Source organism: Otolemur garnettii, unplaced genomic scaffold (assembly GCF_000181295.1).
Source record: "Otolemur garnettii isolate 467f Iridium unplaced genomic scaffold, OtoGar3 scaffold00256, whole genome shotgun sequence".
Lineage (NCBI taxonomy): Eukaryota > Metazoa > Chordata > Mammalia > Primates > Galagidae > Otolemur > Otolemur garnettii.
This window is the reverse complement of record NW_003852651.1, coordinates 469642-481892: the sequence shown is the minus strand read 5'-3', so window position 1 is coordinate 481892 and position 12251 is coordinate 469642. Positions and strand designations below refer to the sequence as shown.

General features: G+C 36.3%; 1 protein-coding gene across 2 annotated transcripts in view; it reads left to right on the top strand.

The window, feature by feature from the left end:
- FAM120C (family with sequence similarity 120C) overlaps window positions 1-12251 on the top strand; it is a 138836-nt gene that overhangs the window by 17556 nt on the left and 109029 nt on the right. For both annotated transcript variants that reach the window (XM_003802720.3, XM_023508548.1), the window contains exons 2-4: window positions 4418-4664; window positions 5871-5953; window positions 10632-10760. In XM_003802720.3, the coding sequence (XP_003802768.1) occupies window positions 4418-4664; window positions 5871-5953; window positions 10632-10760 (459 nt within the window). The remainder of the gene's footprint in view (window positions 1-4417; window positions 4665-5870; window positions 5954-10631; window positions 10761-12251) is intronic.

Below are 12251 nucleotides of genomic sequence, written 5' to 3'. Positions count from 1 at the left end.
GCCATGGCACTCTACCCAGAGGGACAGCTTGAGGCTCTGTCTCAAAAAAAAAAAAAAAAAAGATGGTAAATTTTATGTTGTAATATGTAATATATTTTAAAAATATTTTTAATTGCAGTAAAAAAATATATTAAAATGCCATAAAAAAAGAGGTGGACAGGGTAGAAGAAACAAGAATGACTTAATATTGATAATTGTTGATACTGGGTGATGTTTTCATGAGAGTTCATTATGCTATTGTCTTTACCTTGGTATGTTTAAAATTTTCCATAATAAAAAGTTTTTAAAGTGAGGATTAGGAAGCTTGGGCTTTGAGAACAGAACTAGGTTTGAATCCTAGCTCCACTTTATAAAAATTGAAATATAATTCATATACCATAAAATTCACCATTTTAAAGCATACAATTTAGTGGTGTTAAGTATACTTACAGAGTTGTGCAACTATCACCACTAATTCTACAAAATTTTTATAACCTTAGAAGGAAACCTACTATCCATTGGTCTTCACTTTCCATTTCCCCTTTCCCTCAGTACCTGGAAGCCATTAATTTAATTTTCCATCTGTATGTATTTGCCCATTCTAGACATTTCATATAATGGAAATCATATTTGGATTGTGATGTACAAGCTTAGGTAATAAAAAAGATAAAAAGAAATCATAATATGTAGCTTTTTGTATCTAACTTATTTCATGTAATGTAATGTTTTCAAGGTTCATTCACACTGTAGCACAAATCAGTACTCTGTTCCTTTTATGGATGAATAATATTTCCTTGTGTGGATATACCACATTTTGCTTATCCATTCATCAGTTAATGGACATTTGGGTTGTTTTCACCTTTTGACTTTTACGAAAAAGGCAATAAACATTAATTTCCAAAAATATATTTCTGTGTGAACATAGTTTAATTCTAGGTATGGATGTATACCTAGAAGCAGACTTGCTGGATCATATGATAGCTCTATCTTTAGATCATTTGAGGCCTTAACAGTCTGTTTCCCTAAGTGACTATACCATTTTACATTCCCACCAGCATTGCATGAGGATTTCAATTTTTCTGTATCTTTGTCAACACTCATTAGTTTCCTTTTTTTTTTTTTTAATTATAGTCATCCTAGTGAATGTTAACTGGTTTCTCATTGTGGTTTTCATTGGCATTTCTGTAATGACAAATGATGAGCATCTTTTCTTGTACTTATTGGCTGTCTTCTGTTTTTAGTTGTGTGACTTTGGTCAAGTTCTGTAACCTCTGAGCCTCATTGATTGCTCATCTGTGAAATGGAGATAATAATGACTCATAATGTTATTGCAAGATTAGTGAACATGATGTGAGTTTGGAATAGTACCTGATACATAGTTGGTACTTAATTGATACCTAATATTATTTTGCTACTTGAGTGTAGGTAGCCTGCAATCCAGGTAAACTTTTTCCAGTGACTTCAATGTGCCTGCTGTAAAAGTTAAATGCTGAGGTCATTTTACAGGGTGTTTTATTTTTCCCAACTTCAAAAGAAGGCTTCTTTACTTTCTTTTTTTTTTTTTTTTACACTTTTGGCCAGGGCCAGCACCCTACTCCTTGAGCCACAGACACCACCCCGGCTTCTTTACTTTCTTTACTGTTCTGTACCTATTAACTCCTGCTCTCTATCCATCCTAGTTATAAGAATATAGGACCATGGATAATGCAAAGAAGATTAAGATAGAACCTATGATCTTAAAACTTGATGGCATTGCCAAATTAAATCTGTGACTATGTCATCTATAAGAGTGAAGAGGAGGGAAGTTATCAAATAGTTTTTCTAGGAAGAAAACTATTTTTTCTAGGAAGAAACTAGGAAGAAAAACATAGGCAGTCCTATGGAAAGTATTTGGAACATTGGGAAAGAAAGGCAATAACGCATTCTAGGGAGGTAAACTAAGTAAGCAAAGACAGGGAAGCGGGACTAATCTTAAGAAACTAGCCTGGTCAGAGAGGTATGTTGGAGAAATGTGGGAGAGATTTGTGAGATTCTCATTCTATTATTTTCTATTACCTACTCCAGAAGATACAGTAAAAGAAGTCCTATACCTGGAATCATAACACTTGTTCTAATCTTGGTTCTGCTACAAATTAGCTAGGTAATCATTTCAACTCATTTCTTCTTTCTAGGCCTCAGTTGCCTAATCAATAAAATGAATAATTGAATTAGTTCAATGGTTCTTAACTGGGGGTATTCATATGAACCTACTGGAAGCTATTTTGAAATACAGCTGTTTGGATTACACTCAGGAAATTGTTTCAGCAGATACGAGGTGAGGAAGTTTTTATAGTTTGAAAAAGCTCTCCAGGTGATTGTGATTTACATTCTTAGTATTTTAAGATCCAACAGATAAGTTACAAATCAGTAGTCCTTGGCTTTCTGGAGTTGAAATCATTTTGTTGGTGGCATAATCAGCCTCAGACCCAGATAAAGATCATGTGTTATAGTAGAAAGAACAAAGACGTTAGTGTCAGTCTGACCCAGGTTGCTGTTTCCCAGCTGGCTCCATTGCTCTGAGAATTGCACCTTATTTCTTTGAGCCTCAATTACCTCATCTTTAAAATGGGGCTAATAATGTCTATGTGGTCAGGTTGTTGTGCTGAGACAGAACATATCATGCATAGAAACTATGCTTGATTCAAGATAAACAGATGCTCAATCAGTAACTTGTATGAGAGGTATCCCAAAGGAAACCATCTCTAGGAGACAGCATGAAATTATACTCTGGTTTTTTTTTTTTTTGAGACAGTCTCTCTCTGTCACCCTGGGCGGACTGCCATGGCCTCATACCTCACAGCAACCTCAAACTCCTGGGCTGGGCCTACAGGAACCAGCCACAATGCCTGGCTAGATTTTTTACCCATTTTTGGTACAGATGATGTCTTGTTCTTGATCAGGCTAGTCTTGAACTCTTGAGCTCAAGCAATCCACCTGCCTCAGCCTCCCAGAGTGCTAGTATTACAGGCATGAGCCACCAAGCCTGGCCTAAAACTATATTCTTATATGATACACCTGGAATCAATCATAACTCTAGGTGTAAATATGTTTCAGTACTTTTTTGTTCTTTTGCCTAGATGTCAAATAAATACAGACCTTGCTTATCTGTCTGCTTACCAATGTCCCTCCCCTTGTGTATGACATGACAATCAACTTTGACTAGACTTTTTTTCCCATAGCCTGGCCAAAGTTTAATCATGGATTGCAACTCCAGAAAACTACCATTCCTTTACAATTTAAATGGAAAATAGGTCATGAGTTGAACAAAATTATCAAGGTCCATGGCCTCTAAAAACCAAAATCTTGGCTTTATTCCTTCTAGCCATATGTCCTGGGGGATAATAGTGTAAAATGGGAATAATAATCTTATGGCATCATAAGTTTGTTGTGAGAGTTAAATTTTGAGTTAATGTGTGTTAAGTACTTGGAACATTGCTTAGCACATAGTACATATTCATTGTCTATTCGCCATTATTATTAATATTATGTACTGGGTCTTATGGGGGAGCCAGGAATACAGAGATAAACTTTCTTCAGTCAAGGAATTTAGTCTTACAGAGCCAGTATACAGATGATTTCAGTATGCTTCAAGTGCAGCAATAGAGGCATGTACAGGAACAGTATTTAACAGTCTGCCTCTGTTAGATAAAAAATAATTCTCTCCAGAAAGAAGCCTGGTACAATAGGAAGTGAGCATTCTGGAGTCAGATCAAGCTGGGCTGGAATCTTGTTTACCACTCACTCATCATGTAGTGTTGAGGCAGCCAACCTCTTACACCCTTAGTTTCCCATTTCCAAAATAAGGCAAAGTTTTTGACCCCTATCTGTTGGAAGAGTCCTATTTGGGTGCCCCACATTCTAAGGTGTTCCTAAGAAAAAAGCAAGGTCTTTTTAAAAAGACTTAGATGATCTTAGATTTCTGTATTTATTCCTACATCTGAGTTTTTCATCTATATATACCTTGCCATAGTTGTTCTGACAATGAGAGAATATGTGTAAAATACATGCAACACATAGTACATGCTGAGTAAGAAATAATAGCTTTATTATCTTTCTAATAAGTCTTTTCTGTTATTGTTTCAAAGTAAATACAAGTAATACATACTGTGTTAATTTCAGTATTCTAACTTGAATTTCCTGAGCCAAGTTTCATGAAAGGAGTTAAAAGCCTAGACATTTGAGTGAACACATATATAACACTGTCTGTGCTAAGTTTACAAGAATAAACAGGTTGTAAGCTAAGAGAGGGTTTTTGTTTGTTTCATTTTTTTTTAAGAGTGTTCTATTCAGCAACATATAATCTTAAATTTCATCAAACTGTAACATTATTAACCTTCCTGACTTCTACAAAATACAAATCTGCTTCTGTAACATGACATGTTCTCTTATTCCTTCCTAGGTCTTTCAGAGCCTTGAAGACCACCATTTGGAAGTGGTGGCTTTTTTCAGAGAAAATGGCTTCCATGGCCTTCTTGCCCATGACTCTGAGTATGCACTCTACAATATTTCTTCTTACTATAGTTCCCATGCTCTGAAGCTGAGTTGGAATGGGAAGAACCTTACTACCAACCAGTTCCTAATGCAGGAGGTGGCCAAGCAGCTGGGCTTGAAAAGAATGAATTTTCCCATATTTGCTGCACTGCTAGGTAGGTAGACCAAAGAAGAGACTCCAGTGATTAGTAGTTTCCTCTTCCAAAGTTAAGAGCTAAAGAGTAGAATGATTTAGCCTGTTATCATTGGATCTGTATTTTTTAATTCCGCATGCCAAACACTGTGTTGAGGAGAACCCAGCGGACTTTTGTTTTTGGCTTATAAATTGCTACAGTATATTCTAGAACAATATTTTGATCCTTGTAAACCTTTTTCTTTTGTTATATTTCATATCTGTTTTATGCAGAGTACTATCTGAAGCCAAATGTTTTACTAGCCCTAGACAACTTTGGTTCCCCACTTGAACCATCACCATTTCTTCCCCAGTGTCTAAATTTGTGTCAGGAACACAAATTGTTGATTATGTTTTTCTATTTCTTTTGTGCTAATCTTTTATGAAAATTTCTAGACATACAGCAAAATTGAAACAATTTTGCATTGAGAACTGTATATCCATCACCCATATTCTGTAATTAACACTTTACTGTACTTGCTTTATTATATTCATTCTTCTATCTTTTAAAGATATATTTCAAAGTAAATTAAAGAAAGTTGATTATATTTTGAATTAGTTTTCTAAGTACTGATAGCATGATTGCTTCATGTATAATCTCTCCTCTATATTCTCAAAGGGCATGAATTTGGATAATGTAATGAAGTCACCACAAATTTTGGAATTAGGCCTTAGGCAACTCACTGAAGTTACACCTCTCTGTTTTCAATTTCTTCATCTGTGAAATGGGAATAATAATACCTCATGGTGTTATTGGTAAGGTCAAATGAAATGAGGTATACCAAATGCTCAGCACTTATTAGGCAGTTAGTACTTGGTGGCTGTTATTATAAAAGGCAGCATAACTAAATAAATAGGTAACAGCATGGACTTTAGAAGTAAGACAGTCCTACTTTTCTTATCTTGGTATGTGTGCTTATTGGCCAAGTCACCTAACTTGTTCACACCTCAGTTTCCATATCTGTAAAGTGGGTATAATAATAATAATACCATGCATGGTCATTTTAAAGATGATGCATATAATACACATGATACAAAGGTAATCAACGTATAGCTATTATAATTATTACATTAAAAGTGTAAATATACATAAATTACTTGATCATTTTCTCTCTCAGGACTTCTTTCATAGCCTGGAGGTTCAAAGAAAACTTTTGTATCGTCAATAAATGACAAATGTACTTTATAGGTAACCACATTCTCCCAGATGAGGACTTGGCTGCTTTTCACTGGAGTCTCTTGGGACCAGAACATCCTCTTGCATCACTTAAGGTAATGTTTTCATTTCCTACTTATACAGAATTAGGAGGCATTAGGTTTTGGTAGGAATTTTAATGGAATAATTACCTTCTTAGATTTAAAATAATTCATATACAGATACAAAATTAGTTATGATCTATACCCTTAATATCTTAAGAATTCATATAAACCTATGAAGACAAATGTTAATTCTCTAATAAGGAAATAATGAACAAAGGATAGAAGAAAAAAGTTTACAAAAGAAGAAATACAGTGACTAAATGTTCAGCTTTACTGTGATCAGACATGTAAATTAAATGAACAGTATGGACTGGGCACAGTGGCTCACACCTCTAATCATAGGACTCTGAGAGGCCAAGGCAGGAGCTGCTTGAGCTTGGGAGTTGGAGACTAGCCTGAGCAATAGTGAGACCCCATCTCTACTAAAAATAGAAAAATTAATAATAAAATTAGTAGGGCCTTGTGGCAGGTTCCTGTAGTCCCAGCTACTCAGGAGGCTGAGGCAGAAGAATCACTCAAATCCCAGAGTTTCACATTGCTTTGAGCTAGGCTGATGCACTAGCACTCTGGCTTAGGCCAACAGAGTGAGACTCTGTTTCAAAAAAAGAAAGGAGCAGTGTGATTTTTTTTTAACTGAACAGTTTACCAAACATTGAAAAATTAGTGTACCCACTCCCATCAAGGCTGTGGCAAAACTGATACACTCATATACTTTTGGTGGTAGTGTAAGTTGGTGATTACATTGTATTTTCCTAGTTCTTTCACTCTCCTAGATGACTATTTCATAGCTTATTCCGCCTCTTTAAGCCTCTAACATTTGCTCCTTATCTCCCCACTCTCACTTCATAACATCAATTCCTATTTTACTGAGAAAATGACATCAATGGGAAGAGAATTTCTACAAACTGCTATACCTTCTTCACCTCACCTTATGTATATTCCTGTGCCCTATTTGTACTATGCCATTTCTTTTTAAAATTTATTTTGATTGGATTTTTGTTTTTTGAAGACAAGAGTTCTCACTATGTTGTTGCCCAGACTGGCGTGTACTGGCTGTGCACCAGCCGGATCACTGCAGTCTTGAACTCCAGGGCTCAAGCTGTCCTCTTGCCTCAGCCTCCCAAGTAGCTGGAATTGCAGGTGTGCACCACCACGCTTGGCTCCCATCTCCTTTTGCCAACTTAAGGGCATCAGCTTCCCGGTTTCTCCTGAATCATCAGTCTTCCTCTATTTATTGTTTTTTTTTTTTTCCCCCTTTGGATATATAAGCATGCATCCATCTTAAAAAATAAAACAACAAACTCACTCTTGACCTCATTCCCCACACCCAAGCTACTACTCCATATTTCCTCTTACAATAAGCTCCCCTAAAGAGCTGTTTATACTTGAGCTATGTACTATCTCCTTCCCCTGTTCTCCCTTCAATCTAATGTGCTGAAATTGCCTTTGACAAGATCAGCAATAATCTCAAGTTAATAAACCCAGTGACCAGCTCTTAGTTGTCATCTTACTTGACCAATAAGGGAGTATTTAATATAGTTGATCACTCCTTGTTCCTTAGAATGCATTTTTCAATTGGCTTTAAGGATACCATGTTCTTCTGATTTCTTCTCTATCTTACTGACTGCTTCTACTCCTCAGTGTCCTTTGGTGCTTCCTTGTCTTCTCTACTTCTTAATTGTGGAGTGTTCTAGACTTCCATCCTGGCTTCCTTCTTTTCTATCTATACACATGATTGATCTTATCCAGTCTCAGGACTGTAAATATCATCTGTCCATTGATGACTGTTAAGTTTATGATTCCAGCTCTGACCTCTCCATTAAACTCCAGGTTCCAATATCTGACTGCCTACTAAAAATCTTCATTTACATATTTCCTAGGTATCACAAAGTATTATGTCCAAATGGAAACTCCTGATCTTTCCTCTAAAGCTGTTCTTCTCACAGACTTCCTTATTTTTGTTGATAGCAACTTCATCCTTCTAGTTGCTCAGGCTAAACACCTTGGGGTCATCTTGGCTTCTCTTTCACACACCCTATATGTCATTTGTTAGCAAATACCGTTAGCTTTCCCTTCAAAATATATCTATTTCTCATCATGTACACTGCTACTACCCCAGTCAAGCCACTGTTATTTCTGGCCAGGATTATTATAATATCTTACTAACTGTTGGTGTTTTGCTTGCACCCTCCCTGCCACCCCCATTTATTCTCAGTGTACTAGTAGATTGATCCTTTAAAAAAATAAGATTATGTCACTTCTCTATTCAAAATTCTCTAGTGGTTCATCATATCACTCACCCAATCCTTACTGTGGCCTACAAAGCCCTATTATTATCTTGCCCCTTGTTATATCTCTGATATCTTCTTTCTTTTCTTTTGCTCTTAGAACCTTTGCGTTTACCTTTTCCCCTACTTGAAATTTTTTTTCTTCAAACATAGTTATTTCCTCCTAGAGGTTCAAATGTCATTTCCTGATCACCTTACTCTATGCATATGAATGCACACACACACACACACTTGCACTCCCTTTTCTACTTACCTTTTTTCCATAACACTTATCTACAACTAGCACACTATACATTTTACTAATTTGTTTAACTCCCATCATCCCATCCTAACAGACCTAGAATAGAATTTAAGTTCCCATGAGGGTAGGGATTTCTGTCTGTCTTGTATACTGCTGTGTCCTTGGTGCCTAGGACATTATCCAGGACATAGTAGGCAGTAAATATTTGTTAAAGGAATGAATGGTAAAGCCTTTTGGCAAGACAGTTTATATCAGAGGCCTTTAAGAAGTTTATATCCTTTGACTCAGTAATTGTAGTTTAAGGATGCTTATAAGTAAATAATTAGAAAGTAGGCAACAAATCATAACCTACATTTCAGGATAGCATTAAAAATTTCTTCTTAAAATTTTCAAGTATCACAAAAGTAGAGAAAATGATATAATAATACAAGAAATCATAACTGTAACACTTTTCAGATCTAACAATTATCAAGATTTTGCCACACTTGCTGGGTTTTGTTGTTGCTTATCTATTTTAAAGCAAATGCCCATTCAAGTCATTTTACTCTCAACATTCTTCAGTATACGTCTCTAAAATATTTGGCTGTTTTCTTACTTAAGTATGATGCTATTATTACTTCTAAGAAAATTAATCCTAATTTTATTGTATCATTTGAATATCTAGTCCATTTCAGATTTTCCTGATCCTCTCAAAAAGACCTTTTTGTGGTCAGTCCAAATAAGGATCCAAATAAGGTCTGCATATTACAACATTACTATTAGTAGCTTAACATTGGAAGCAGGGCCAAGTGTAGTGGCTTATATCTATAATCATACCGCTTTGGAAGGACAATGTAGGAGGATTACTTGAAGCCAGGAGTTCTAGACCAGCCTGGGCAACACAGAAAAACCCTGGCTCTAAAAAAATTAAAAAAAATTATCTTGGCATGGTGGTGTGTACCTGTAATCCTGGCTACTTAGGAGGTTGAGGCAAGAGAGTCACTTGAGCCCAGGAGTTTGAGGTCTCAGTGAGCTATGAAGACACCACTATACATTAGCTTGGGTGACAGAGCAGAATCCTATCTCAAAAAAAAAAAAAAATGGAAGCAGTTAAAATATCTTGCAAAAGAAAACAGATTAATTCTGATAGTGTCAAAAGAAAATGGTAGTTATCTCTATAGGAAGATTATGGATGATAGGTTTTTATCACTGTATATTTCATGATCTTTTCCTAGTGTTCTGTACTAATTAGGAGGGTAACTACTGTGTTTCCCCAAAAATAAGACACTGTCTTATATTTATTTTTTCTCAAGAAGACACACTAGGGCTTATTTTCAGGGGATGTCTTATTTTTATTAAGTATAATACAACAATCTACATTTCTTCAAATACAGTTAAGTCATCTTCTTCTGGAGCCTTACAGGTAGAGCTGACCTTGTTGGTGGGGCTGGCGCTAATTATGGCGTGCACTCCTTTCTGGTAGCCATTTGCATATGCGCAATAAGATGCCTGCAGGTTAACATACACACACCCACGCAAGTGCGAATGGCTCAGAGAAAGGAGCTGTGGTGGATTAAAGGTATTCCAGTCTTCCTTACCACTCCTAGCCAAAATGCATGGCATGGCTATGCAGATACACTGCATAGCCACGCCCATCACTAGGTCTTAGTATCGGGATAGGACTTATATTTAACAAATGCATAGAAATCCTGCTAAGGCTTATTTTTTGGGTGGGTCTTATTTTCAGGGAAACACGGTATTATTTTGTTTTTAGGCTAGGTGCAGTGGCTTGTGCCTGTAATCCTAGCACTATGGGAGGCAGAGGAGGGAAGATCCCTTGAGCTCAGGAGTTAAGAGACCAGCCTGAGCAAGAGTGAGACCCCTTCTCTACTAAAAATAGAAAAATTAGCCAGGTATAGTGGTACACACGTGTAGTCTCAGCTATTCAAGAGGCTGAGGTAGGAAGATTGCTTGAGCCCAGGAATTTGAGGTTGCTGTGAGCTTTGATGATGGTACTGCACCTAGCTAGGTCAACAGAGTAAGACTCCGGCTCCAAGAAAAGAAAGAAAATATTTTTAAGGCTTTACTGAATTTGAATCCCCCATCTCCTCTGTCATCTCACCCTTTTTGTTAGTGATCCATCTTTGATGTCAGCGTCCCTTGCTTATCATGCCTTTTCTAGGTCCGAGCTCACCAGCTTGTTCTTCCTCCCTGTGATGTGGTGATCAAGGCTGTTTCCAAGTATGTTAGTTCCATCGAAGACCCCTCAAACCTGGATATGGTTGGGAAAGATGTTTTCAAACAATCTCAGGTGAGCTGGCTTTCCCCTTCCTAAGAATCCCCACTTTTCTTACCTTCTCCAGCAGTGCTGGCATGTCTTCTGATCTTTTCCATGATGCCTAATTTCTCTTCTCCTAGCTGCATGTTTTCTCCATGCTCACAGAGCAGAACCCTAAAATTTCCTTTAAAAAACATTAGTAGGCATAGATTAAACAGGTTCTTTACCTTTTTTATCTACTAATAATTAGAGTAATAAAAGGCAGTTCTGAAAAACTTAGAAAATAAAGAAAACAAGTCACTTAAAATCCCATTACCTGGAAGCAACTTGCTACAGTTACCACTCAGCCATGTGTCCTTCAAGTCTTTTTGTGGTTATTGTTGTTGTTTCAACAGGATATGATCATTCAAGTTAAGATTTCTCAACTTTAAAATGATGCAAAAGCAATACACATTCAATAGAAAGTATCTTTTGAGTGCCTATGCACTCATTCTGTTTTTCACTTTCAGTACAGTATTCAGTAAATTACATGAGATATTCAAAACTATTATACCATAGGCTTTTTGTTGGATGATTTTGCCCAACTGTAGCTAATGTAAGTTTAAGGCAGGCTAGGCTAAGCTATGATGTTTGTAGGTTAGGTATATCAAATGCATTTTCAACTTAAGATATTTTTAATTTACAGTGGGCTTATCAAGATGTAACCTTGCTGCAAGTCAAGGAACATCTGTATATTTTAACATAAAAGTGGTCTTGCTCAGTAGAGGATAATGAGCAATGAAAAAGACTACTTAAAGTGAGTCTACATAAAATAAGGATAAAAATTTCATTGTTAATAGTGGAAAAGGGGCTTAACTGGGATTTTAGCTAAGAAAATGACACTAAAAATTATGAAAATTAGTTTTATTTTTAACAATTTAATTTATACTTAATCTGTGTTTTTACTTTTTAAAAATTAACAGATACTGAAACAGACTTTTCTTTTCAAATTGACTTTTGTGTATGCATGTATGGTGAATTTTTAGCAAATATATAGGTTTATGTAACCGTCACAATTAGAATACAAAATAAAATCCCCCAAATTCCTCATGTTATCCCCTTGTAATAACACCAAAATCAACCCCTAATTCCTGGCAATCACCAGTCTATTTTCCATCACTTTTGTTGTATTTTCTAGAAAAATATCACATGAATGGAATTACACATTATTCTTTTGAGAATTTTTTTTTTTTGAGAAAAAGTTTTTCTTTGTCATCCTGGCTAAAGTGCAGTGGGATTATAGCCTACCATGATGCCTAGCTAATTTTTTATTTTTAGTAGAGCCAGAGTCTTACTCTTGCTCAGGCTGGTCTCAAACTCCTAAGCTCAAGCAATCTACCCACCTTAGCCTCCCAGAGTGCTAGGATTATAGGCATGAGCCACCACACTTAGCCATGACTTTCCATATAAATTTAAAAATAATCTTGCCGGCTCGGCGCCTATCGCTCAACTGGCTAAGGCGCCAGCCACGTACACCTAAGGTGG